Raw genomic sequence first — 24,720 nt, 5'->3', positions numbered from 1 at the left:
CTCAGTAGGTGTTTCATAAATATTTGTTGAAAGAATGGATGAAAGAGTGAGTGAATGAATTAACAAATGGTGGACACTAGGGACTTAGTGGTGACAGAAACATGCCCATCCCAACCTCAGGTTGCTCTTCTGCATGAGTATGGTCTACACTGGCCAGGGAGGGGGTTTCGGAGGAGAGGCTGCTCTCTCATCAGTTCCCTCCCCTGTTCCTGGCCACACGGATCCCAAACCCCATGCCCTGAGCTGGCCCAGGCCGGGTAGGCCAGACCAGTCAAAGCCACCTCCAACCTCCGCTTCCACCAGTGCCCCTGGTGTCCAAGATCTGCCCTAGTGACACCTACAAAGTGTGGAAGAGCGGCCAGAACCTGAGGGTAGACACCACACTCCTGGGCTTTGACCACATGACCTGGCAGCGAGGGAACCGCAGCTTTGTCTTCAGGGGCCAAGGTCAGGCAGGCAGGAAGTGGGGCAGGGTGGGGACGATGGGAGGCAGCCCCAGGCCACCCCTGATCCCCCTGTGCTGTTCCGTGGCTGGCAGACACAAGCGCCGTGGTCATGGAGATTGACCACGACCGCCGGGTGGTGTACACAGAGACTCTGGCCCTGGCTGGGCAGGACCGGGAGCTGCTGCTGGCTGCCGCTCAGCCCACCGAGGAACAGGTGCTGAGCCGGCTTACCGCGCCCGTCGTCACCACGCAGCTTGACACCAAGAATATCTCCTTTGAGAGGTGGGTGGGCATGGCCTTGGTCACCCTTGAGCCAGCCTGGTGGGGTGCTTGACTCACCTGGACCACTCTGCTTCCCCAGGAACAAGACTGGCATCCTGGGCTGGCGCAGTGAAAAGACGGAGATGGTGAATGGGTATGAAGCTAAGGTGAGGCTGCAGCTCCCAGCTGCCAGCCCAGCTGCACTCTTGCCTACAGCAAGCTGTACAGGGGATTCTGACCTCCCTTCCCCAGCCCTGGAGGTACAGAAGCAATGCAGCATGGTCGAGCACTTATATTTGGGTTCAAGGCACTTCTCTGGTGTTTTATATGGATGTATGGATGTATACACAGGGCACGTGCACATGCACACGCACACACACATTTATTCCTCACAGCAACCCTTTCTGGTAGGTGCTGTTCTATTAGTATTCCCATTTTATGCATGTTTGTTGAGTCCTTTCCTTGGCATCCCATTTAGTCTTCACAACGACCCCAGGAAGTAGGGATGATCAGTCCATTTTATGATGAGGAAATAGAGGCTTAGAGTGGTTCTGTGACCTGCACAAGGTCACACAGCTGTAAAGTGGCAGAGCTGGAGTTCAGATCCTGGCTGGCCTGACCCTAGAGCCAGGCCTTTATCCCTAAAAAGACTGCCTGGCCGGGCATGGTGGCTCACGCCTGTAATCCCAGCGCTTTGGGAGGCCGAGGTGAGCGGATCACCTGAGGTCAGTTCGAGACCAGCCTGGCCAACATGGGGAAACCCCGTCTCTACTAAAAATACAAAAAATTAGCCGGGTGTGGTAGCAGGCGCCTGTAATCCCAGCTACTCAGAAGGCTGAGGCAGGAGAATCGCTTGAAACTGGGAGGCGGAGCTTGCAGTGCGCAGAGACCCTGCCACAGCACTCCAGCCTGGGCAACAGAGTGAGACTCCATCTAAAAAAAAAAAAGAAAAAAGGCTCTGCCTATGACTCTGGGACCCCTATGTTGCCCACGACATGAAAGCAGGAGCTAACAAATGCCATGGGTTTTGTGTGTGGCATCTCCTCTGAAAGCCTCCCCTGCTTCTGTAGTCTGGGAAGGCCTCTGTGCTACCCCCACCAGTGCATGGACCATGCTGTTATAACTCCATTTTATTGTCTCCTTATTGTACGTCTCAGGAGGGCAGGGATCATGTTTGGCTTGTTTACTGTATCCCTGATGCCCACCTCAATGCCTGGCACATAAAGCCTCCTCAAAAAATGTTTGTTGAATGAATAAGTGAATGAATGAATGAATGAATGACCTCATATATTTACTTACCCAAAGGCCTGGAGCAGAGTCTCTTCAGGACCCTTTGCTACAGGGAGTGTTCCCAGTACCCTTAGGTGTAAGACACAGGGTAAGACCAGAACTGCCTATGAGCCCTTTCTTCATCTGTCCCCAGGTGTATGGGGCATCTAACGTGGAGCTCATCACCCGGACACGGACAGAGCATCTTTCAGAACAGCACAAGGGCAAGGTCAAAGGTAATGAGGCAGAGGTGGATGGGGAGAGGTGTTGCAGGACTGCGGGAACCAGCACCCACTTCAGTGCTTCCATCAGTATTCCCACTGGCATCCTAGCAAGAGCCTGGATGCTTTATTCAGGCCAATAGATTTCAATTCAGGTGCCAAGCCCTAATGATGGGTAGTGGCTGCCTAGAGTACTAAGAAGATTCTAAGGACTCATCTGGGTTCAGTGGAGAGGCATGCTGCAAGTGATTACTAATGTTGGTGTTGAATTTGGGAGGGGAGAGAAATGCCATGTATGCCATTTATTGGCCATTCTAGTCTAGTGGGACATATCCTAGGTAGAAAGTCAGGGGACCTTGCCACAGATTCTGTATGCCCACTGATGCCACACCTGATTCTCTGGGTACCAGATACCGTGTCCGAGGTGAAAAAGCATAATTTCTACCTCACAGGGGAACAACATGAAATCATGCCTATGGAAGTGCCTGAAGCAAACACACACGCACACGCACACCCCACAATGCCCACCTGGGTGCCTGTGGAAGTGCCTGAAGCAGAACACACACACGCACACGCACACACCACAGTGCCTACCGGGGCAGGCGTTGTACTGTCCAGGGTCACCGAGCTGGAGAGGAGCACTTTTGGAAGTTGCTTCTGACCTCTAGGCCTACTTTTTACTGTTTTAAGCTGTGCACACAGAGGCCCTGGCCCCTGGCCCTTGGAGCCCTCAGTCCCCTTCAGGTGAAGGTGCCTGAGTATGTGGTTGGGTGAGCAGGCATCACCCCAGGAACCGGCCTCCTCCCTAGGTCTTGGGTGCTGTCACCTCTGATGAGGTGTCCAGGTGTGTGTGGAGCTGCAGTGTCCTCTGAGATGCCACATTTCTTGTAGGCTGTAAGACACCTTTGCAGTCCTTCCTGGGAATCGCTGAGCAGCATGGGGGCCCCCAAAATGGGGTGAGTGTGTGCAGGGGTACCCGTAAGTGGAGGGATGTGGATGTGGCTCAGGAGGAGGCTTGGGAGGCGTCCTGCTTAGCATGGCCTATGTGGACCTCCTTTCCACAATGCCCAAGGCCATGTCAGCACCACAATGGCAGAGGGGGCAGCTTGGGGGCCTTGTGACAACAAATGAGCTGGCCTGGCATTAGGAACTGAGGGGAGCTCCTGGGCCCCTCCCCATGTGGTACAGACCCTGATCACTCAGACTCTGAGCCAAGCCAACCCCACTGCCATCACTGCAGAAGAATACTTCAACCCCAACTTTGAGCTGGGCAACCGTGATATGGGCCGCCCCATGGAACTGACCACCAAGACACAGAAGTGAGGCCCCTGCCGGTGCTGGGAGGGTGGGGGGCCAGGGCTTCAGGAGATGCTGGGAGGCCATGGCTTCCTGCAGTGTCCCTTACCCCTTGGGATCTGGTGGGGGCAGGTTCAAGGCCAAGCTGTGGCTGTGTGAGGAGCATCCCCTGTCCCTGTGTGAGCAGGTGGCCCCCATCATTGACCTCATGGCCGTCAGCAATGCGCTTTTTGCCAAGCTCCGGGACTTCATCACCCCGCGTCTGCCTCCTGGCTTCCCAGTTAAGATTGGTGAGACCGCACGCCATTTCTCCTGAGCCCGTGGGGGCGGACCGGGGTTTAGATGAGGTCGGGGTGGGGCTGAGGCTGAGGTGTGAGGGGCTGGGTGGTGGGGCCTGATGGTTTCCTCATCCTCAGAAATCCCGATCTTCCACATCCTCAACGCCCGCATCACCTTCGGGAACCTCAACGGCTGCGACGAACCGGTGCCATCGGTGCGAGGCAGCCCCAGCAGCGAGACGCCTTCCCCAGGCAGCGACTCCTCCAGCGTCAGCAGCTCCAGCTCCACGAGTGAGGGCCCCTCCCTGCGAGAACGCCTGCCCCTCGGCTCTCCCCGGGGTAGGTGGGCGGGGCGCGCCCGGCCGTGCCTGACCCAGCCCCCGCGCCCCCAGCCTCCTGCCGCGGCTGCGAGATCTCCCCGGCGTTGTTCGAGGCACCGCGCGGCTACAGCGTGATGGGCGGCCAGCGGGAGGCGGCGACCCGGGACGACGACGACGACCTGCTGCAATTCGCCATCCAGCAGAGCCTGCTTGAGGCGGGCAGTGAGTATGACCAGGTGCGTCTCCGCGGGCGCGCGGGGCCACGGGACTCCGCGCCGCCAAGGCTAACGCCCACGCCTCCCTGCAGGTCACCATCTGGGAGGCGCTAACCAACAGCAAGCCAGGCACCCACCCCATGTCCTACGAGGGTCGCCGACAGGACAGGTCAGTGCCCGCTGGGCCGGAGAGAATCCTCCGGAGAGGATCCTGTCTCCCCTAAGCCAGGACACAGCCGGAGAACCCGCGGGCCCTCGGCAGGGACCCTCCTGGTATCGGGATGGCTTCTGCCACCACTCCTGCCTCTGAGGCGGCAGGCAGGGGTAGGGATCGAGGCTTCACCGCGGAGTTCAGACTCTCCCCAGGCATTGACGGGGAGAACTTGGTAGGGTCTGGGCTCCGCCACGATCAGGTGGGGGCCAGGACTCCGCGGGACTGACCGCCTCCACTAGAGGGTGGTGGCCGCGGGCCGCCCTGGAGCCTCCACACCGTGTCCTGGCCCCGGCCGGTGGGTGGGTGCGCCCGGGAGCCCGCGACATTCCTTCCCCACCCCCAGGAGCGCCCCGCCCACGCCGCAGCGCCAGCCTGCGCCCCCGGCGTCAGTGCCCAGCCCTCGGCCCAGCTCAGGGCCAGGTTCCGGCGGCCATGTGTTCCGGAGCTACGACGAGCAGCTGCGGCTGGCGATGGAGCTGTCGGCGCAGGAGCAGGAGGAGAGGCGGCGGCGCGCGCGCCAGGAGGAGGAGGAGCTGGAGCGCATCCTGAGGCTCTCACTGACCGAGCAGTAGCGCCCCCTGCCGGGACCCTCGCCTGCGCCACGCGCGCCACGCCCAGGGCCAGGAGCCAGACAAACCCCGGCCTGCGCGCCTACAGAGGGGCGGCTGGAGACTGGAGCCACCGCCTCGCGGGTGCAGCAGTGCAGCAGGCACGGTTCGGGGAGGGATTCGGCATGGCCGCGGGGTACCTTCCCAGGCCAGGGCCCTGGAGGCAACTGGCACGGCCTGGTCCCCCTGCTTTGCTGTATCCTGATACCCCAACCCGCTCCCCTGGGCTCAGAGCTGTCCTGTCCTAGGGTGGAACCAGGCGGTCCTGAGGGGGGAGATGAATCCTTAGAGGAGCGCTGTCCCTATCCCTTGCTCCTTCTGGCCGGTCCGCATTTCTGTTCACTAACCCCACTCCAGGACACTGCCCCTGAAGCCTTTGCATCTCTGCTCTTCACTCCCGGGGGGCAGCTGAGGTCCCCGCGTGCTGTGTCGCTGCTTTGTCCCAGACACAAACCAGCACGTCTAGGGCCCAGCCCCTCCCCCACCCCGGCATTTCAGCGTCAAGTGCACTTAGCGGGGTACCCGGCTCCCCCAGCCCCCACACTCGTCCTGGGTCTCAGGGTGGTTCCAGCTTCTCCTTGAGCAGCCAGAAGTTGGAGTCCCATCCCCCAAGGCACATTTTTTTTTTTTTTTTTGTGATCAGGGAGTGTGTCCAACGTTGCCCCCTGGCCTGTGCAAGCCCTGACTCCCTCATGGTGCCTCGGAGAGTGGGGAGCATACTGGGCTGGGGTAAGCACTAGACCCGAGTAGACTGGACACAAAGGGCTCGCCCAGGGCCCTGGCGCCACCCCCACCCCTTCCCACCAGCTGCTGCTAGCCTCTGTGGTTGTACATCCCACTTGCCCCCCACACGGAGACTGACTCTAAAACCTTTCATCCAATGGTGCTAACCCCCGGCTCTCCCCTGCCCCACCTCACCCACCAGAGAAGCACAGACCCCGCCAGGGGCAGGGGCCCACCGCACACCCTTGTCCCGGGCCTCTCTGGGACTGGCCTTCCCGGCTCAGCCAGTGAGGCTCAGAAGGGACACAAAAAGGGATGGAAGAAAAGAACAAAGAGAAACTTTCTCCCACCCCCTTCCCTGATGCCAGGGGCACCAGACTGATTCTGAGGCACAAATAAAAGGGGCTTCATACCGGAGGCTTTTGCTACCCAACTTTACTTGGGGGAACGCCTACGGTGTGGGTTGGGGTCCTTCTGAACCTCAGAGTGGAGAGAGCTCTAGGGTAAGAGGCTGCCTGATGGGCCCTGAGCCAAGGAGTGCGTCGCCAGGTCTCGCAGGAGCCTGGGGGTAGCATTTGCAGAGAGGCTGGGAGTCTCGTTCCCCTCACTCCCACCCATGCAGGAGGCACAGACTGAACGCTTAGTAAAATGTTTCATTCAGTACGTCTTGTTTTTCTGAGAGAGGCAACGGCCGAGGGTTGGGGGCAGCGTGTGTGTATTTGTGATGAACCTAATTCCTCATGCCAGATCTCTCGAGATTTCTTCGCGGGGGCTGCCGCGAGGAAGCAGCCCTCGCCCCTGTCGGTGGAAAGAAGGAAGAGAGCTCTCTACCACAGACAGCTGTGGGTGTAGCCACTGGGTTCGGCTCTGCAGCAAACGGGTTGTGTATGTGTCTGCAGAACTGGGGTGACGCCCGTCTGGTTTACCGCTCAGGGTGATGGAATCCAGTGAGCTGATTAGGAGAAGCGCTGTCATTTTCCCCAGCCTGGGGGGACCCATGAAATCGCCACCCGTTTGAGGTCAAGCTCAGGCTCCAACATCCCCAAGCATCGCGCTAATACTAAGCACTTTCCCTGCCCTGGGCGGAGGACAAAGGGGGACACCACCTCGCCGTGCAGCACCATTGCTGAGCCCCCCAGGTTACCCCAGGCCTCCCCAGGCCAGCTCCAGCCGAGTCCCAGACGAGGCTCGCAGTCCAGCCTCCGCCGGACCGACGTGGGTCTCCCCTAAGCTCCAAGAGTTCTGGTCTCCCGCGAGGGGCGGAGTTCCCTTCCCAGTCCGGACCCCGGCCCCAGCCCAAGAAGGCGGGGTCCGGAGATCGGGACTAAAAGCCGGGGCGGGGCCGAGCTTGTGCGCCCCGCCCCGCTCCGCCAGCCGGGCGCGCGGGGCTAGTCCGTGCAGTCCACCAGCTCGCACAGCATGTTCTCCAGAGCCGTGATGCGCTGCTCCTGGGCCTGCACCCGCTCGCGGAGGGCCTTGATCTCTTCCAGCAGCGTCTCCAGGGTGTGCTGCTGCTGGGGCGGAGGACAGAGAGGCCGTGTCGTATAGGGGCGGTAGGGGGAGACGTAGATTGGGCCAGAGTGCATCAGGGCCGATCTTACCGACAAGGGGGCGTCGCTGGCCGACTGGCTGCGGCGGGGGCCAGAGGGCGGGCGCACGTCCAGGATGTTGCGCTTCGTGACCCGGAGCTCGCGGTGCTTAGGGGGCACGTAGCCGTCCCTCAGCGAAATGAGCACGGGTTCGGCGTCCTGGCCGGATAGCCATTCGTCCGCTTCTAGGGCCGGCTCCGGGCCCGGCGTATCCGGGTACAGATCGTCCTGGAACAGGTCTGACTGTGGGGGTGGGTGGACAGGAGGACCTGCGTGAGAGGGTGCGGGGCCTGCTCCGCTCTCTTCCGCCTCGCAGCCCTGCCCAGCCCTTCTCCCGGCCCCTCACCTTGCGGGGCACAGTCATGATGATAGGTTCACACTTTCTTTCGTGTAGCTTGTAGAACCTATAAGGGAGCAGGGTTCAGCACCCCCGCAGACTTCCATGTCCTTAACTTCTCCTGTCTAAGACCAAGGGGTTTGGAGGCCAACACTTGCTGAGCGCCTACCATGCATATTGCACATTACACACATTATTGGTTCTGTAGTAAAACACCAATGATGGTGTGTTCATCATCTTATAGATGAGGAAACTGAAGTTGAGAATGTAAGGCTAGTGAGCGGTGGGTCTGGCACTGAAACAGAGCTGTCTTATCCCCCGCCCCGGTTTTCCAAAGCACTGCATTACTGGGGAAGCCCCGTGGCTAGGACCCGACATGAGTGGGGGACAGAGGCGGGCTGGTGTTCAGGAGGGGCCAAGGCTGCTGACCGGGCGATCTCACACTTGCTGACATCCAGTCCCCTTTTGGGCATGAAACCCATGCCCCGCTGCGGCTCTTTGCTGCTGAACGTGTTCAGGTAGTGCACGAAAGGCGGCTCGTCGGTAATCTCAAAGTACCGAATGCTGCTGTCGCCCTGCAAAACCAGTCGGTTCAGGGGCGCGCCCGGACAAGGCCCTCCACATCTCCATCCAGCCCCCTGTTCTCCCTGCCCGGCCGTGAGCACCTTGCCACACAGGTAGACGATGCTGGAGTCGGGATCGTAAAAGGGCAATAGGACCCCGTTGCTTGTGTCCATCTCCTGCAGTGCCACTGGCTCCTCGAAGTTGTTCTGCCCGAGCACAGGAGGCGTGACCAGCCCTGCCCCACCCTCCCGTGCTACTTCGGGACCCCCCGAAGCCCCTTTACCCTTCCTGGCCTTCCCAAACCGTATGCTCCAAACCTCTAGTGACCACAGTTGCAGTCCCCTCCCCTGGGCACATCTCTCCTCCTCCCCTGCGCACATAGCTCCTCCTCCCCTGCACATATACCCGCTGCGCGCCGCATGCAGTCACAGCAAACCACCCCCAGGGACTCGGCATCACCAGGTGGGGGCGCCAGCGCAGGATCCTTCACGCGACGCAGCAAAACTGGGCAGAGGGGTGGGTGTGAGAATGGCAGGCGCTGCAGAGGTGGCAGCAGCCTTCAGTCCTGTCCAGGTGGGCATGCCCTGCGGGTGGGGGGCGCCTGGCCACTCTCCCGTGATGCCAGTCCCCGGGGCACACACCCCAAGCCTCCAGCTGCGTTACCGGGTCCCACAGGCCCAGCTCTCGCTGGCTCATGCGGGTGAAGCCCGTGGTGAAGATATGGCCCTGGCGCGTGAAGACGGCCCGCATGGGCCTCATCCCCTCGTGGGCCGCAAACCTCTCCTGGGGGGAGGGGGAGACAGGGAGGGACATCACCCAGCTGCCTGCCCTGAGGAGCATGGAGGGATGAGCAACCAGCTTGCTGACTTGGGTGTCCGGGGTGGAGGAGCGGATGCGGGGAAGAGACAAATAGGGCCTAAGCACTCAGCTTCCTGTGGGGCCACGGCTGGCCCCTGACCTGGAGAGCATCCGGGCCTGGAGAGAGCAGGAGGCACGCGGCTCTCAGCCGATCCCGAACCCTTAAGCGCGCTCAAAGGCCGATCCCTAGAGCAGGGGTGTCTGCTGGCTCCCCGGAGTCGCAGCAAGGCTTTTCCCGAATGGGATGTCCCCGTTCCGCTCTGGCCTCTTGGGCGCCAGCCACAGCCCGGGAAGGCGCTCCCGGCGGACCCAAAGAAGGAGCGAGCTAGCGCGCCCGGCGCGGCCTGGCCTACCGGGTCCCAGAGCGCGAGTTGCCGCTCACTCATCCTGCTGAAGCCGGTGCTGAGCAGCTTCCCGTCTGCGGTGAAGACAGCCCGCAGCGGGCGGGCGCCCTCGTGAGGCCGGGCTCGCTCCTGCTCGCGGGGTTAGTGGGTTAGAGCGCCCCCGCGCCAGCCCCGACCGCTCTCGGCGCGCTTGCTCCACGCAGACATGCACGCGGCCCACGCACCCGCACCCCAGGTTAGACTGAGGCCGGCGAGGCCAGGGCCGCCGCCCTCCCAGGGCACCCGGCTGAGATAAGCAACGCGCGAGGGTTGCCCCCAGCCCCCGCCCAGCGGGTCCACAAGGAGAAAGGGCCAGCCCTCGAGCCAGTGTCAGGCCCCAGACCCTGGAAGATGCGTCTGGGTGCCGGCTGAGAGGAGAGGGGTCCGGGAGCTCAGGTTTCATGCAGGTTCTGGTGGGAGGATGGAGTTTCCAGCTTCTCCCCTCCTCAATCCCAAAGCGAGGAGCCCTTCTCTGAGCTTCTGAGATGCAAGGGAGGGGAGGGAACAGGAGCCGGGCAGAGAATTGCAGGCTGGGGGCTTACTTAGGGCAGAGACCTGTGATTGCAGAGACGGGGGAAGGGGGCTAGTCTCTGGAGCAGGGATGCGACAGGTGAAAGCCGGGACCAGGGTCTCTGATAATGGTGGGTGCAGGGTGCTGACAGCTGGCCACTGGTCAGGGGGTGCTGGGGAGTGGCCAGGCCAGGCACTCACCGCCACCACTTGGCCTTTTCTGGGGTCAATGATGCGCAAGGTCTTGTCCTTGCAGGTGGTGGCTAGCAGGCTACCGTTGCTGTTCCAGCACACACTGTGGATGACGTCTGGGTGCATATCATCCAGGCTCAGCAGCACCTCCCCGGTGCCCACATTCCAGATGATGATCACATTGTCACCACCTGCCCAGAGTGGCCAGGCATGGTCACCTGGGTCCCGCCTTTGCCACCACCCACCCATCTATGGGGAACCCCTCCCTAGCCCCCAGACCTGCACTGAGCAGGACATTCCTGGCAGTAGGGTGCCAGGAGAGGATGCCCACACGCTTGGAGTGGCCCTCAAGTGTGATGATAGGTTCCGTAATGTTGCGCATGGGGGTATAGTCTGGAATCTGCCACACCTGGGTAGGAAGAAAAGGCATATGGTGGGTGGAATGAGGAGCCACCCTGTCCCTTCACTCCTTCCCTACCTTTCTTTAACCCTACTGGCTCTCTTGAGTGGTTAAGGGTCAAATACAGGGCAAGATGTGGTGGTGCATGCCTAGGGCAGAAGCAGCTGGGAGCCAGGAGGGGGCACTGCCAGCTCTCCAGAGACCTCCCATTCACTCCAGCAGGGAGACTTCAGAGCACTGCCCTGCTGCTCTCCAGGCACCAAGTTGGCCATGGCTATAATTAGTCCTAAGCAGTGCATCCTGGGAGGGGGTGGGCATGTAGCTAAAAATAGTCCAGGAGCTGGGCAAGGCAGGGCCCTGGGACTCAGCACCTCTCTTATTACCACCCTTAGCACCTTCCCCAGCACAGGTGAGGCAGCCTTCCCTGCTCCCCTGCTCAACTGCCCAGCAGTAGCCACCTGGCTCCTACCATGATGGTGGTGTCGTCTGAGGCACTGGCGATAACGTTGTCATTGTGTGGACACCAGTCAATATCCAGCACAGGGGCAGTGTGCCCAGTGACCAGTGGGTAGTTCTTATCCACTCGCCCTGTCTGAGGGGTTGGAGAAGAAGATGTGGGGCTACTCTCTTGTGTGTTTTTTGGGGGGTGGGTAGCAGATCTGCTTACATCTCGATTCCCTATTATCTATTTTCTCTTTGCAGATCCGTCTCCGCACTTCTAACCCCATCCAGTCCACTTCCTGCACTTTACTGAAGGCAGAGTTGAAATAATTGAATATTAGGGACTCTGACACAGAGAGGTAAGATGGTCTCATCAAGGACACACAACAAGATACTTGTAGAGCTGAGATTTGAACTTTCCAGCCCAATGCTCTTCCAAAGACACCTACTTGGAGGAGGCTGTTCTTCAGCCTGTTCTCCTATTGAAATGTCTGTGGGAATCTCCTGGTGGAAGAGGGCAAGGTGAGGTAATAGTGTAGTGCTTGACAGCCCTTTCCTGGCCTCCCTTGGCAGATCTCTTCCTTGTGAACCACTTTCACCTTGGAACCACAAGCAGCAAGCAGTCCTGGTGCCTACTATCCCCAAATGGGAGCTGGGGGCCCACCTATTTTTTGGTCTTCACAGGCTGCTTGTGGGGGTTCTGAGACCTCTGCAGGGGCAGACACTGGTCCAGACCAGGCAGCGGGGGAGAAGGTGGCTATGTGGTACTGAAAGAGCAGACGTATTGGGGGAGGAGACAGCTCCAGCTGAAATTTGAGCCCTGGGGCTGTGTCCCAGGATGGTGTCTGCATTGTCTGGGGTGAGTCACTGGCTTTGTCAGGCCTCTTCCTGACCCCGCCACCTGTGGAGCCTACCCTAACAAGGTGTAGGGGCCAGAATCCAGGTCAAGTCATACCTTGGGGATGGGGGGAGAGTCATCCTTGGGATGTGGATGGTCAAGGAGCTTAAGGTTATGAAGCTAACATGGCAGTCATTGCCTGGTCCCCATCCTGGGGGTAGGGAGGGCTCTGGCCTTTTGTGTCATGTCCCCCCTTCCTTTCCCTTCCCTTTCTTTCTACTTCACTGCAAGTGTCCTTGGAGGTAACCAGGGACTCTTTGGATAGAGCCTGACCCTGTCCTCAGTTTGCTGCTCTGGGATGTGACTTAATCAAATAGTCATCTTGGGCTAGGGAGGAGGTTCCCCACACCCCAAACATGAGGGGATGCGGCATTAGGAGAGGCAGTGATGGAATCTGGTCAGGCTTGGCTGTACTATGTCCCAACCATCTCCATCACCCGGCACCCCTCCTGGTCCCTGCTGGGAATGGGGTGGTGCATGAGAGGTGGGAGGGCTAGGGAGTGGGAGTAGGCCTCCCCTCTGGTCCTTGAGGGCTTGGGGAATAGGTAGGAGCCAATCCACACAGATGCTTCTCCTGACTGTGGAATGGAACTAGGTGAGAACAAAGGCTCGGGAATTCCCAGGGGCCCCAGCTAGTGTCCTCCCGCTTGCTTACTTTCCCTGATCCCTCACCTTGGCCAGAGGCAGGACGATGAAGGCACCCCCGCCTCCAGCCTCCACAATAATGGCCAGGAATTTGGGGTTGACGGCACAGAAGGAGCTGTCCCATGTGACCTTGGACACACGGATGTCCTCGTAGGCCTGGTCGGCCTTTGCTGCCTGCCCAAACACATGGCGGAACTTGCTTTGCCGAACCACACGTCTGCTCATAGTTGCGGGCAGAGAGGTGGGATCTCAGTGCCCAGAAATGCCTTTGGTCCTTAGTCCTGTGAGCTGTGGGAGGGAGGAGGAGTGGAGGGGTGGCTGATGAGAAGGGTTATGTGGTCAGGAGTCAGGTATAAATCCATATAGTGTCTGGTCCTAGAAGCAGGGAGCTTTCTTCAAGGTGGTCAAAGTATGGGAAAGTTATTTTGCTGTGTAAAATGCTGTTTTTTTTTTTTTTGAGACGGAGTCTTGCTCTGTCGCCCAGGGTGGAGTGCAGTGGCGTAATCTCGGCTCACTGCAAGCTCCGCCTCCCGGGTTCACGCCATTCTCCTGCCTCAGCCTCTCCGAGTAGCTGGGACTACAGGCGCCAGCCACCACGCCCGGCTAATTTTTTTGTATTTTTAATAGAGACGGGGTTTCACCGTGGTCTCGATCTCCTGACCTCGTGATCCCCCCGCCTCGGCCTCCCAAAGTGCTGGGATTACAAGCGTGAGCCACCGCGCCCGGCCGTAAAATGCTGTTTAATGTAAGGGGCTAGGATTTGGGGCCTGACTTCTCCATAGAGACCCAGGCTGAGGGGATTGTGAAGACTAACGGACTGAAAGCTTTCTGGACGTTGGAATGTTTTTGGGAGGAGCCTCAATGCCACACTGCCTGCACCCCCCGCACCCCCGCCCCCACCACCGCCAGCCTTGATGAGCATCTCGTCTCGGACATCGTTGTAGCTCCCAGAGGCACCCTGTTCAGAAGCAGAAGCCTTGACCATGGGATCTTGGCTTAAAGCCACGTATGGGGCCAAGACTGCAGCCACCACAGGATCCCGAACTCGCATCTCTGGAATAGTTCAGGCAGATGGGGTTTTGCCCTTTCCTAAAAATTTGGCAAGGGGAAAGTTCCTCCTGTCAGCCAATTTGAGTCCTTTCTGCTACTGTTTTCATCCCATGCCTTGTGGGGGGACGGGTGGCAGCACAGAGTGAGGTGGATCCCTCTTCTCCTACTCCTCTCTGCACTGGCTTCTCCAGGAAGCCCTGATCATGGTCTTCTGGCTTTTGCCTACCACACGCTTGTCCGGTTTCTCCTCCGGGTCCTCTGCCCTGGTTGGGCCTTCTTCCTAGTGAACTCTTCTAGGGGTGGGGTCCTCAACCCCATCCTCCACCCCTGCCCCCGCCACGGCCAGGCCAGATTTGCAGGAGTGGGGAGGGTGAGGTGCCTTTTCTCCAGTAGGGCCTCTCTAGAGGACACACTGAGCACTCCCAAAGCCCCAGCCAGTGGCTCCTGCCCCACCCCAGCCCCAGCATCCGTGTGCCCTTCAAGGCGCGTCTGCGGCCCCGAGCCTGAGGCCCGGCCTCCCCGCACCCTTCTCCAGCCTCCTGCCCTGGCACTGCGTTCTTGCGAGACGAGGTGTCTGTGCCCTCCGGGAGCGCTGGCTGCTGTCCGGCCAAATATAGACACCACGTCCTCCCCGCCCGAAACCGAATTTGGCGGCGCGGGGGGAGGGGGCGCAGACCTCTGCCCCTCAGGGACCCCGCCCGCTCCGCCGGCTGCGGTGGAGGCCAGGTGTGGGGGGCTGGGTACCTGGTCCTGGGCGGGCTGCGGGGCGCTCACGCTGCGAATCCTCTGCGGAGGGGGCCCGAGTGCGTAGGGGGCCGAGGAAGGCGTCAGGGCGAAGCAGCCGCCTCTCCGGTGTCTGTAGTATCTGGGACCCGGGTGTCCGGCTCCGCACTCTGGCCGCTGCCTGCGGCTCTCCAGGGCCGGGCGCCGCTGCAGCCCCAGCTGCCGCTGCCATCAACCTAAGGGGGCGGGGCCTAGCATAGGGGCGGGGCCAGAGCCGAAGTTGCCCCGCCCCCTCCAGCGGCGGGAAAGTCGAGAGCCCCCGACTCCTCTCCGAGCTTCCGCCGGCCTTGGAAAACCATCAAAAATAAGTGTGCCGCTGTGTGCTGGGTGCGCACGCTCCTTCCCTCCCTCCGTGACTCCCGGGGAGGCTGGGGAGGCTCGGATTCGCAGACCCAGAGCAGGACGCTTGGAGAGGCAACGGGCGAGGGGGCGTGCGCCCCTAGACCGGGCAGCCGTGAGAGATCAGGTGCCTCCGCCCGCATTCCAGCCGCAATCGCACTCCCAATTTAGCTGTCCCGACCGGCCGGGACTGCGGGACTGCACGTCCAGGCCTCCCTGGGGGAAAGAGGCCCTAGAGAATGAGGACTCAGGCTGATCCTGATCTAGGGCAAGTGCGAGGGCACCCGACACAGGGCTGTGAATGTTAGTTATTGTTATGAATGGCAATAGCGATCATTGAGAAACCTAAAATGCTGGCTGTGTGCTAGGCATTTCACCCCATTAGATGGGATTCCATGGAGGAGGGCAGAAAGCAGCTGAAAGACCAAGGAGAGGACCGAGTGTAAAGTGAACCCACCTTGACACTCCCTCCCCTCCCAGATGCAGGGGGAAGAGGCTGGCACAGGTCTCTAGTCACATTTTAGGGGTCAGAGAAGCCAGCTCAGAGGCCAGACTCCTAATGTTTTCTGGGCCTTGTTTGAATTGGTGCCCGACTCTGTTCCAGGTAAGCTTCCACCCCGTCTCCCCCAATATTCACAGAACTGAACGTTGACCGAGGTCAAGGAGATTAAAGATAACCTGATCAAAATACAGCCAGGGAAGACCAGCCAGTCCCGTAGCTCCAGTCTACCCAGTGTCTGCACTTTGCCTGGATTTCTTCCCTTGGATCATAAGGGCATCTGGGGCCAGTTATTACTTCCCACTCTCCAGGGCACACCTGGGAGTGAGTGAATGGAATACAGCCTTCCAGAGGGCAGAAACCAGCACTGGGGAGAAAGGGGAGGGAAGGTGGTAGAAACCATGAAGGGCCCCACAAGGCTCCTTTGTTTCTCAGCAAGAGTCCAGGTGGCTTGTAGGGACAGAATCAAATCAAGAGTCAGTGGCTTGTAGGGGAACAGAATAAAAAACTGTTACGAGTGCTCCAGAAATAACTCCTGGCATAGAGGTGCGGGGGCAGTGTATGAGGGTATGTGAGTCATCTCTCTTTTACCTAAAGATTCCAGGCACATGATTAGGAGGAAAATACCTGAGTGACTCAGTTGCTCCTTTACAACAATAACCCATGCTTATGTGATAGGCACTGGCACTAAGGGCTTTATACGTATTAATTTCATACTCTTAACAATCCTCTAGGCTGGTCGCAGGTGGCTAACGCCCGTAATCTCAGCACTTTGGGAGGCTGAGGCAGGTGGATCACCTGAGGTCAGGAATTCGAGACCAGCCTGGCCAACATGGCAAAACCCCGTCTCTACTAAAAATACAAAAATTTGCCAGGTGTGGTGGTGCACACCTGTAATCCCAGCTACTCAGGAGGCTGAGACACGAGAATTGCTTGAACCTAGGAGGCAAAGGTTGCAGTGAGCTGAGATCGTGCCACTGCCCTCCAGCCTGGGTGACAGAGCAAGACTGTCTCCAATAAAACACACGCACAAAAAAACAAAAAACAATCCTCTAAGGTGGGTACTGTTGTTATTCCTATTTAACAGTTGAGGAAATGGAGCCACAAACAGTTTAGGTGGCTCACCCATCACAACCTCAACTGGTAGTTGATGTAGCTATGATTCTTACCCACGTGTTCTGGCATCTGGTCCATGCTTTTCAGCAGCATGCATTTCTGTCTCTCCCTGAAGGACAGTGCCACTTTATCTCACAAGTGCTGAGCTAAAGCATAACTGAGAGTTTATACTGTGTGGCACAGAGGAAAGGATGCCTGGAATGAATTAAAAAACTGGTTCCAGTCCTGGCTCTATGGCCATATTTTTACAGCTCTCTGAACAGGATTGGGTCAGATTCTTTCCAACTCTGCATCACTCCTTAGCAGAGTAGGGATTTTATGTGCTGCCTCCTCTGAAATGGCATCTCCCCTACCCCCACCCTCCTTCTCTTTAAAGAGAACAGGAGACTCCCTTCTAGAGGGAAGGGCTTGGGACTAGGAAGCAGGAATCCTTCAACGCATGCTCCCTTCAGTTCCATCATCTAGGAAAGGCAGTGCTTTCTCGGTACAGGGATTCAGATATTTGCTTGGGCCTGGCGTAGCTCAGCCCTGCCCTCTAGCCTTCTTCTGGCTGCCAAGGCCTGGCAGAGCTGTGAGTGGACAGGGTTAAGGCAGGAAGAACCAATCAGGGAAAGAAGCTACTTGGGCTTGGTGCCTCCCTTTTGAACTGTTAGCTCTGAACGGCAACCCACAGAAGGCAGCCATGGATTTCATCTTTTAGGAAGCCATTTTCTGGATGAGGTAGCTGGCAACTTAGCCATGATTTGGTCCATCTGCTTTGGCTAGAAAACCAAGACTGAGTTTATCTAGATTGGTCAGGGATCCCAGGGATCCTTAGAATATTTTGTGAAAGACCTTACCTTCACCATCATGCACTCCAGCTAAAGACCAGCACTGTGCCCTTCCCACTTGATATGGATGATTCAGAATGAAGCAGGCTGACTTTAGTTCAAGGCAGTGGTTTTTTTTTTTGGCGGGGGGCGGGGGGGGAACTTCAGCAAATTTTGTTAGCAATTGGCAACTGGAAACTGAGCTCTCCCTAGATGGTAGCCCTGCCTTGTATGTGATGAATGGCACCACTAAATATCTCATGATATTCACGTCCCATTTCTAGAAATTTTTCAGTGGGCTGAGGTGTTTCATTTATTTCTGGGGACTCAGCTCTCTCTTCAGGGTGACATGACTGGGATCAATCATTGGAAACTACTGGTGTTCACTGTGTTTCCTCTTCTGACCCTCCCACCTTCTCCAGCACCTCCCTCCTTTGTTGCATCTGATGAAGTACACGTTTCATCTTCAAAATAAAAATTTATTCAATCTGTAACAAGAACATTGAATCTGCACATTTGCGCACAAGTTCACATTTAAAAACAGTGGAGCACATCAGTCATAAAAAAATCTATGATACAAGTGGAACATCCCAACTACCAGGAAGATTAAGGAAGGAGATGAGACCACTCTATATTCTGCTTCAAATGCCTCAAAAAGGTCCCAGAGATTCCAGGGAGCACCTGCTTTAATAAAACGTGAGCATAAAAGTTTGGGGTGGCTTGGGGCAAAGGTAACAGTCAGAGGAGAGTCTCCTGGACTTGTTTTCCATGTTAGAACAAGTCCTACAAAACAAAGCAGAAAGAAAAAAAAAGAAAAGGCACCTTTAGATATGCCAAGCAAACCAAAATCCAACACAACATAAAAATCAAACATTTCCCTGTGGGCTTACTGATTGGGAAGCACTTCAGGGCCAGTTACCCAGTTTTTAGTTTGGGTATTAGCTCTGCATGTGTACACAGGACGCTGCCACCAGCATTGCTTTGAGGACACAGATGGCAGCACCAGTCAAATGCCTCTTAAGGGATCTTCAAGGTGATTAAGGATTATTCCAGTTTAGAAATCCTACCCTAGATCTCTGGGGCACTGAGAAAATGAGGCTGGTTATCTTCTCATAGCAGGAGCCAGGGCCAGTCACCCTCCATTTCCAGGCTGGAAAAGTACAGAAGCACCTTGCAATAGCTCTTCATGACGTCAAGGGACCCCACACCCTGGGAGAAGGGTTAGGAGTGTGCAGCTTCCTGCTTTGGTGGCAGGCCTGTTCCTAATATGGGTGTCAGAGGAGTTGAGGCAGCAAATATGCTTGTGTCTAATACATGCCTTGATCTTTTAGTTTGGAAGGGAAAACAAAGTCCAAGATGCTTTTAAGTTGGATTGATGCTGAAACAGCTAAAATTTCATCTTATCCACCATCAAAAAGCAAAACAAAATTAAACAAAATGACACTAGCCATTCACCATTACAACCATCACTATAAGACACACCATCACTGAGGAAATGACAACTATTTCCATACAGAGTGCTGGATGGGAGGGCAGGACAAAGATGGACGTCAGCTTCAGGGTATACCCACTTATTCACAAGAGCTGACCATGATGGCCCTGCTCTGCATGAGGACTCATAGGACAGCTAGGGCATTGATGCCTGCAGGACTGCCTGGCTGACAAGATGATGCACATTTTATTATTCAAAATGTAAACAAAGTATCCACAAATAGTCCAAAAAAGCCAAAGAATGGCTTTATTTAAAAATTTTTAAATGCCCTTAAAAGTGATTTTGCATAATGCTTTCTTAAAAAAAGAACTCTCACAAAAACATTTTTACCAAACATGCCTAGATCACTTCAGAACTGAAATCCTCAGATGAAACAGGTGAACACTTCTGTGACCTGCTACATCTCAGAAGCTTCTCATAGGACGCTTTGGGTTTACCCAACAGCATCTGTCTGGGGCCTGTGAGCAGGGGACCTCAGAGCCTGAGGCACTGGGATCTTCAGGCTGTCCTTGGAGCTCTGGGTAGTTTGTAAAATGAGAAAGAGGAACTATCAGTAGGGATAAAGACACAGAACCAGGAAATCCATAACCCTGTCTCAAGCCTCCTCAGAACCAGGAAAATACTAAAGATCCTGAAGAGACTAAGATGATAGGAATGATCCCAAACATTTAGAATCTGAAAGGCAACTAAAATGAGGAGAGATGAATATTACGGTACTATAGTACCACATGTCTACTACAGTATCCATTACTCCTGGGTGTCTCCAAAAATCAAGAAAGGGTTGGGGTTTCCCTTTCTACTGACCAGGTTCAGCTCAAGTTCTGTATGCTCCTGGGGCTTTTACCCCATACACCAAAACATCAACTGTTTTTATGTATGTACCTATGTGTACACATGCACATACACTCCTCCAAAATAAGTGAGAGTCTATGGTGGTTTAAAAAGAGAGAGAGACAGAGAGAAAGAGAGAGAGAGAGAGGAGAGAGAGAGGCAGGCAGGCACTGGGCAAGAGTCAAAGTTTTTCCTATTCATCTTTGCCAGTCTTATCAAATCTGCTGTTTCAGGTCAGGTCATGAACAAAAGAAAAGGGAAAGATGCCACTGGAGATTATAAAAGAGTCAGAAGAGAAGACAGTGTGGAAAGTCCTTGACAGTTCACTGCGCGCCTCCCCTGGACACTGCTCAGCTATGTAAATAACCCAGGAACACTCAATTCTGGGAGTCTGAAAAGGCTGGCACAAACTCCTTGGCGTGGTTGAATGACAGACACTCTGTAGAAGATGTTTATTTAGGCAGGTAAATTAAATGATAAAAAAATGTAATTATAAAAAGGCAGAAAGACTTTCCTCTGCTCTTGAAAATGTTTTTTTCCCCACAGCATTAGTGGGTTTTGTCCCATCTTTGTTGTGACTTAATGCAGTGAGTGAACATTAAACACAGGTGAGGGAGAAGAAGGAACAGTACAAAACTTTGGTCCTGCTTGTACCTCTTAGTGTGTGGGATGTCATCATCGTAAGGGGTTACCACGAGTGGATGCCACTCTCTTAACTTCCAGGCAAATCCTCTCCCCACCCTGCCACAATTTCCTGCCCTTCCCCATCATATTGGTGGTTGAACTGCTTCAGGAAGGCAGGGCATTCTACATGGAAGAGCCCTGGAAATCCATAACCCTGTCTCAAGCCTCCTCACATTGGTTCACACCACCTAATAAAACACTTTACAACACACAAATATCCAGGAATCACAAAACTGTGTGGATATACTTGAACATTCAAGGAAACTACTGAGCAACAGCACAGGGTACACATAATCACTACACCATAGAGACGCTTTTAGCAAGTGGTTTCTGTCCAACCTGCCTCCTGGCAGGGATGTCAGACCCAACCTCGGCTTCCACACAACTTCACAGCTCCTCTTAAGCCCCAGTCTACCTTTTCTGCATCTTTTGGGTTGCCCTGCCATCTGCCCCCACCAAACTCTGGCCTCTGACATCACGCTGACAGTCTGTGTGCATTTGTATTTTCCTCAGTGCTGTGATGAGCCAAAAACCTGTCTCCAGTCTATATTCAGTCAATCCTCAGTAATGTGGACATCAACGAAAGCAAATCTGCAAGCCTCTTCAGTTTTAATGAGCTGCAGAGGTGTTTCATGCTAGACTAAATCTGTTTTCTGTAAGAAGCTACAAGAGGCTTGTTTATGGCAGGTGCTGCTGTGTTAAGGATCTCCACAACAGTAGCACAATGATAGCATCTTAAATGGAGTCACTGTGGGCACTTGCGCCTGGCTGAGGGCTCCCCTGTGGCCTTTGGCCTCTACTAGGAGCTTCCACTCTGGGCAACTCACATATACTTCCTGACTGTGGTTGAGATACTGGCAAACAATGTTCTGGGATTTCAGTCTCACAGAGAGATCAGCTTTCAGTCACACTGTGACCTAATGGGAGCCTTTAGGAGTGTCTCTGAGGAAGAAGTTACTAATGCATAATTTGGCAGGAGCTGGTGATTGGAGGTCTCCATTTAAACAACTACAGCCACCATCAACATATTGTACAGATTCCTAGCAACACCCAACACTTTTATTTCTGGTGTCTGTGTGTTTTCCAGTTGCAACTCTACTCCTTCTTAAAAAGAATAAATCAAAAATACCCTACAACATGAACAACAAGACACTGTAAGACAGTGACAATATTATGTACATAAATACTGTGTACAAACTTTAGAGAAATGACAAACCTCCCAGGAAAAGGAAAAAAAAGTGTTAACAGTGATAATACCAAAAATAAAATGTTGCATTCAATGGATGTTAAACATATGTAACAATTCAAATATAATCTATGAAATTTAAAAAAAATAGGCAGCATGGGGACAACAGCATGGGGAAGGAAAATAAACTGGAAGAAAATATGGCCATTAAACTCAGAAGGCCCAAAGAATTATTCAAGTAATGGAAGGGTTAAAACCCTACATACGTATTCATTTTACAAGAACACACTGACTTTCGACTGCTGCTTTTCAAACATGTCATTGTTGTTTTCAGTTGGGAGGACACTGCAGAGCACATTTTTCTGGCAGGGAGAGCCAAGATGCCCATCTGTGTGGATCCCACCAACCCAGCAGTTTCTGGGCAGCAGCCTCTCCACCCCCAACTTTATGTCTTCCTCCTGTTATCATGCTTTCCTCTACAGAAGACCACTTGGATTTCATTTGGGGTCCTGTTTTAATTTCAAAAATAATTTTCTTGGGAAAAAAACTATATGATAAATTTGCAGAGCCAGCCATTATCATGCCTTACTGTAATGATACACTCTGGATACTGGAAGACCCTCTTTTAAAGCAAAGCAGAACCTGCCTCCTTCAGGAACTCTAAAGGGCTGCTGCTGGATGAAGGCTGACAGCCCTCTGACTTCTGGCTGCCCTTTAGCCCATTCGATGCCTCAGGTCTGGAAACCAAACCATCATCACAAAGGCAGGGGAACGTTTCCAATCCCCAGCTTTATCTCCACCCCTCCGAATCCGCTTCCTTCCCTCAATCAAGAAACCATGTCTTTTCTCAGAGGACAAAGTGGGAAGCAGGTGGCAGCTGACTGAAAAACAGCAATTTGCCTTTGATAAAGGTGTTCTCTGAAAATGAGTTTTTTGAGGTTTGATTTTTTTAAATAAAAAATGATAAACGGTCTTGCCATCCAGATCAATCTCTCTTTCCCCTTACATATACACACACATACACACTGAAAAACCCAAACCCTGCATGCGCCAGAAACAGTAAAATGACCAAAATATTATAAAATTAACCAATAAAGTGCATGTTCCTTACATATTACACCTGCCCCTTTTACAAACATTTCTTCTAGAAAGTCACATGTGTAGGCTCAGAATCACATGGTATTATAGAAGGGGTTGGTTGTCCGTTTTTTGTCATTTGCCTTTTTCAGTCTCCTAAGGGGGTGAGTTCTGCCGTGTTGCTGACGGGGTGCCACGGCCAGCCCTGGAGCTGGCCATGCACACTGCAGTCCCTGGGTCTGTAGCACGGGAAGGCCTCCTTCAGAACTAGTCAATTCAGGTCCTGCCCTGGGGAGCAAACACTGCTGACTAGAACCAAATTCTTTGGCATACTGCACAAGGGGCCTCTCCACTGGCTTGCTCTGCACAATACACTCTGTTGTCGCGAGCTGTTCTACAAAATACTTGGTGGCCTCTGGGTTGTGGGGGGCACCTGGGTTTTCTAGGGACTCTTGATCCTCCATGGCGTGCATGCCTGAGTCTGTTCTGACGAAAGGCTGAAGCAGTCTGAGATGAGGGGATTCACAGGAGGCAGGCTCCCTCTCTGGTAAGCAGTCTTTACAGAGGTCCAAGTAACCTAATTTGGCGAGAGAAGCTGAACGCCTCATTTGGGATGGTTTGGTGAGCCCTGCCTGGAAAACCACTCGAGACTCGATTTCTTTAGCACGCTCCTTCACCACACCTGGGCTGTGGCCGAGACTCTTTATGTTTTCACTACTAGCGCTAAGTGGGAGTCGACAGGCTACAGGCAATGGCTCCATTTTCTCCTGTAACTCCCCAGTGTTGTCACCAAGTTTGTTAATTAAACTTATGTCTGCGCTACTTAGCTCGGAGTCCTTATATGGCACCTCACTGCCACTGGAGAGAGGGCTCTCCTGACTTTCCTCCCAGCTAACCTGTTCTGCGGAGGGCTCATCTGTGGTGCTGCTCTGCTCTGTGAAGCCCTCCAGGTGAACCATAGTCTGGGGATGCAGGTAATCCAAACTGGCAGACAGTAAATGGGTTGTATGACTGACAAAAGGTGCTGCTGTCTCCAGGGCTGTGGACAGGCTGTTGCCTCTGTCTTCAGGGCTACTCAGGATGGAGGTCGGATGGTCAGTGGGCCTGTTGTGCTCAGGGGAGGAAGAATGAGGCAGAGGTAGCACTTGGGGGTGCAGAGAAACCTGGTTGGGGTCCAGAGTCCTGTTTAGATTTTCATCCAGTGTGCAGAGCACAGTGACAGATTTTTCCACGTTCACTTTCCTCAGCCCTTGCTCTCCGGTCTTCTCACCAGTGGCTATTTCACTCCCTGGCCCAGTGTGATTGGGTGATGTAACTATGTGGGTATACTCAATGATTTCTACCCTCTTGGGAAGGGGAAGAGGGACTCCCTGTGTTTCAGACTCCTGGTATGGAATCACAGTCCTCAGATCCTTCAGGACTCCTTCCTGCTGCGTTCCAGTATCTGACCCTGGGCCCTCCTGAGGAGCTGGCAAGTGGTCAAACTCCAGCACCTTGGGAGCTGGAACAGTGGCATTCTGCTCAGAATGGGACAGTGAGCCAGCCTCAGACCCACTGTATTTCCCTTTGCCTTTGCTCATTTCTGGTTCCTTGAGGACAAATGAATGTTCTGGGGGGGCTTCATCACTTTTCCCTTTTGGTGCTAGGTCTGCCACAGAAGAATCATTCTTTGAATTCTTACGAGTGGACAGTGAGGTACACGTTGGGGCAGCACCATGATGCTCTTGCTCCTGCCGTAAGCGCTCTTCGAACTCCAAGGTGGCTCGCCTCACAGACCCAGGGTACCACTTGGCACCTGGATGCATCCCTGAGCCCTGGAGCTCTTGTTCCCCCTCAGCTGATTCCCCTTCTTCCAAGTCTGCTGTAGATGAGTGTGTGGTTAGGCAGCCTTCTGGGTTGCACATCCCTGAGTCTTTGGCTAGTTCAGGCTGGGTTGTGCAGGAGCCCTCGTCTTGCTCCATATGTCCAGGTTTGTTCTCTGGGGTCTGGGCCCTCTCAAGGAGCAGCTCATGGATGCTGTTCTTCTTTGGTGTATGGCATGGGTTGGGTAAGATGTCTCCTTTCAGTTGAATCTGCCCAACTCCTTGACTGATGGACTCAATTTCAGTGACAATTTCTTTGACTGAAATTGCATTTTCTGAGTGAGACTGCATGAAGATGTCTGGGCTGACCAGTTCTGAAATTGC

General features: G+C 54.9%; 3 protein-coding genes and 1 long non-coding RNA gene across 24 annotated transcripts in view; 2 read left to right on the top strand and 2 right to left on the bottom strand.

The window, feature by feature from the left end:
- Positions 1 to 6,514, top strand: part of ANKRD13B (ankyrin repeat domain 13B) — a 25,929-nt gene extending 19,415 nt beyond the window's left edge. For both annotated transcript variants that reach the window (XM_063628683.1, XM_055257477.2), the window contains exons 5-15: positions 304 to 447; positions 539 to 728; positions 808 to 874; positions 2,131 to 2,212; positions 3,089 to 3,153; positions 3,386 to 3,516; positions 3,626 to 3,783; positions 3,910 to 4,062; positions 4,164 to 4,327; positions 4,399 to 4,475; positions 4,864 to 6,514. In XM_063628683.1, the coding sequence (XP_063484753.1) occupies positions 304 to 447; positions 539 to 728; positions 808 to 874; positions 2,131 to 2,212; positions 3,089 to 3,153; positions 3,386 to 3,516; positions 3,626 to 3,783; positions 3,910 to 4,062; positions 4,164 to 4,327; positions 4,399 to 4,475; positions 4,864 to 5,092 (1,460 nt within the window). In that variant the 3' untranslated portion in view covers positions 5,093 to 6,514. The remainder of the gene's footprint in view (positions 1 to 303; positions 448 to 538; positions 729 to 807; positions 875 to 2,130; positions 2,213 to 3,088; positions 3,154 to 3,385; positions 3,517 to 3,625; positions 3,784 to 3,909; positions 4,063 to 4,163; positions 4,328 to 4,398; positions 4,476 to 4,863) is intronic.
- Positions 6,485 to 12,955, bottom strand: CORO6 (coronin 6). Of its 13 annotated transcripts, XM_063628705.1 has the most exons (11): positions 12,696 to 12,955; positions 11,154 to 11,276; positions 10,564 to 10,693; positions 10,294 to 10,475; positions 9,553 to 9,672; positions 9,005 to 9,124; positions 8,443 to 8,547; positions 8,207 to 8,352; positions 7,787 to 7,844; positions 7,453 to 7,683; positions 6,485 to 7,365 (listed from the first exon to the last, which is right to left on the bottom strand). In XM_063628705.1, the coding sequence occupies exons 1-11, from the start codon at positions 12,891 to 12,893 to the stop codon at positions 7,240 to 7,242; spliced, it is 1,539 nt and encodes a 512-aa protein (XP_063484775.1). In that variant the 5' UTR covers positions 12,894 to 12,955; the 3' UTR covers positions 6,485 to 7,239. The 13 variants fall into 13 exon arrangements, with proteins under 13 accessions (XP_063484775.1, XP_055113462.1, XP_055113464.1 ...); XM_055257487.2 differs by lacking the exon at positions 9,005 to 9,124; XM_055257489.2 differs by lacking the exon at positions 9,005 to 9,124 and having other exon boundaries at positions 6,485 to 7,362.
- LOC134735224 (uncharacterized) lies at positions 11,312 to 17,881 on the top strand. Its single transcript, XR_010118077.1, has 2 exons — positions 11,312 to 11,484; positions 17,687 to 17,881. It is a non-coding gene; the product is annotated as an uncharacterized lncRNA (long non-coding RNA).
- Positions 17,723 to 24,720, bottom strand: part of SSH2 (slingshot protein phosphatase 2) — a 315,105-nt gene continuing 308,107 nt past the window's right edge. For all 8 annotated transcript variants that reach the window (XM_055257466.2, XM_055257465.2, XM_055257468.2 and 5 more), the window contains one exon: positions 17,723 to 24,720. In XM_055257466.2, coding sequence (XP_055113441.2) covers positions 22,630 to 24,720 — 2,091 coding nt within the window. In that variant the 3' untranslated portion in view covers positions 17,723 to 22,629.

Source organism: Symphalangus syndactylus, chromosome 20, assembly GCF_028878055.3.
Source record: "Symphalangus syndactylus isolate Jambi chromosome 20, NHGRI_mSymSyn1-v2.1_pri, whole genome shotgun sequence".
NCBI classification, from domain to species: Eukaryota; Metazoa; Chordata; class Mammalia; order Primates; family Hylobatidae; genus Symphalangus; species Symphalangus syndactylus.
This window is presented reverse-complemented; position numbering and strand designations above follow the sequence as displayed.

Excerpts from the sequence above, each read along its gene's own strand:
- CORO6 (XM_063628705.1), bottom strand. The coding sequence starts at position 12,893 with ATGAGCAGACGTGTGGTTCGGCAAAGCAAGTTCCGCCATGTGTTTGGG. Across the intron at positions 8,353-8,442 it reads TCGTCTACCTGTGTGGCAAG|GGCGACAGCAGCATTCGGTA; the intron begins GTGCTCACGGCC and ends CTGGTTTTGCAG. Across the intron at positions 7,845-8,206 it reads AGCAAGTGTGAGATCGCCCG|GTTCTACAAGCTACACGAAA; the intron begins GTCAGCAGCCTT and ends GCTCCCTTATAG.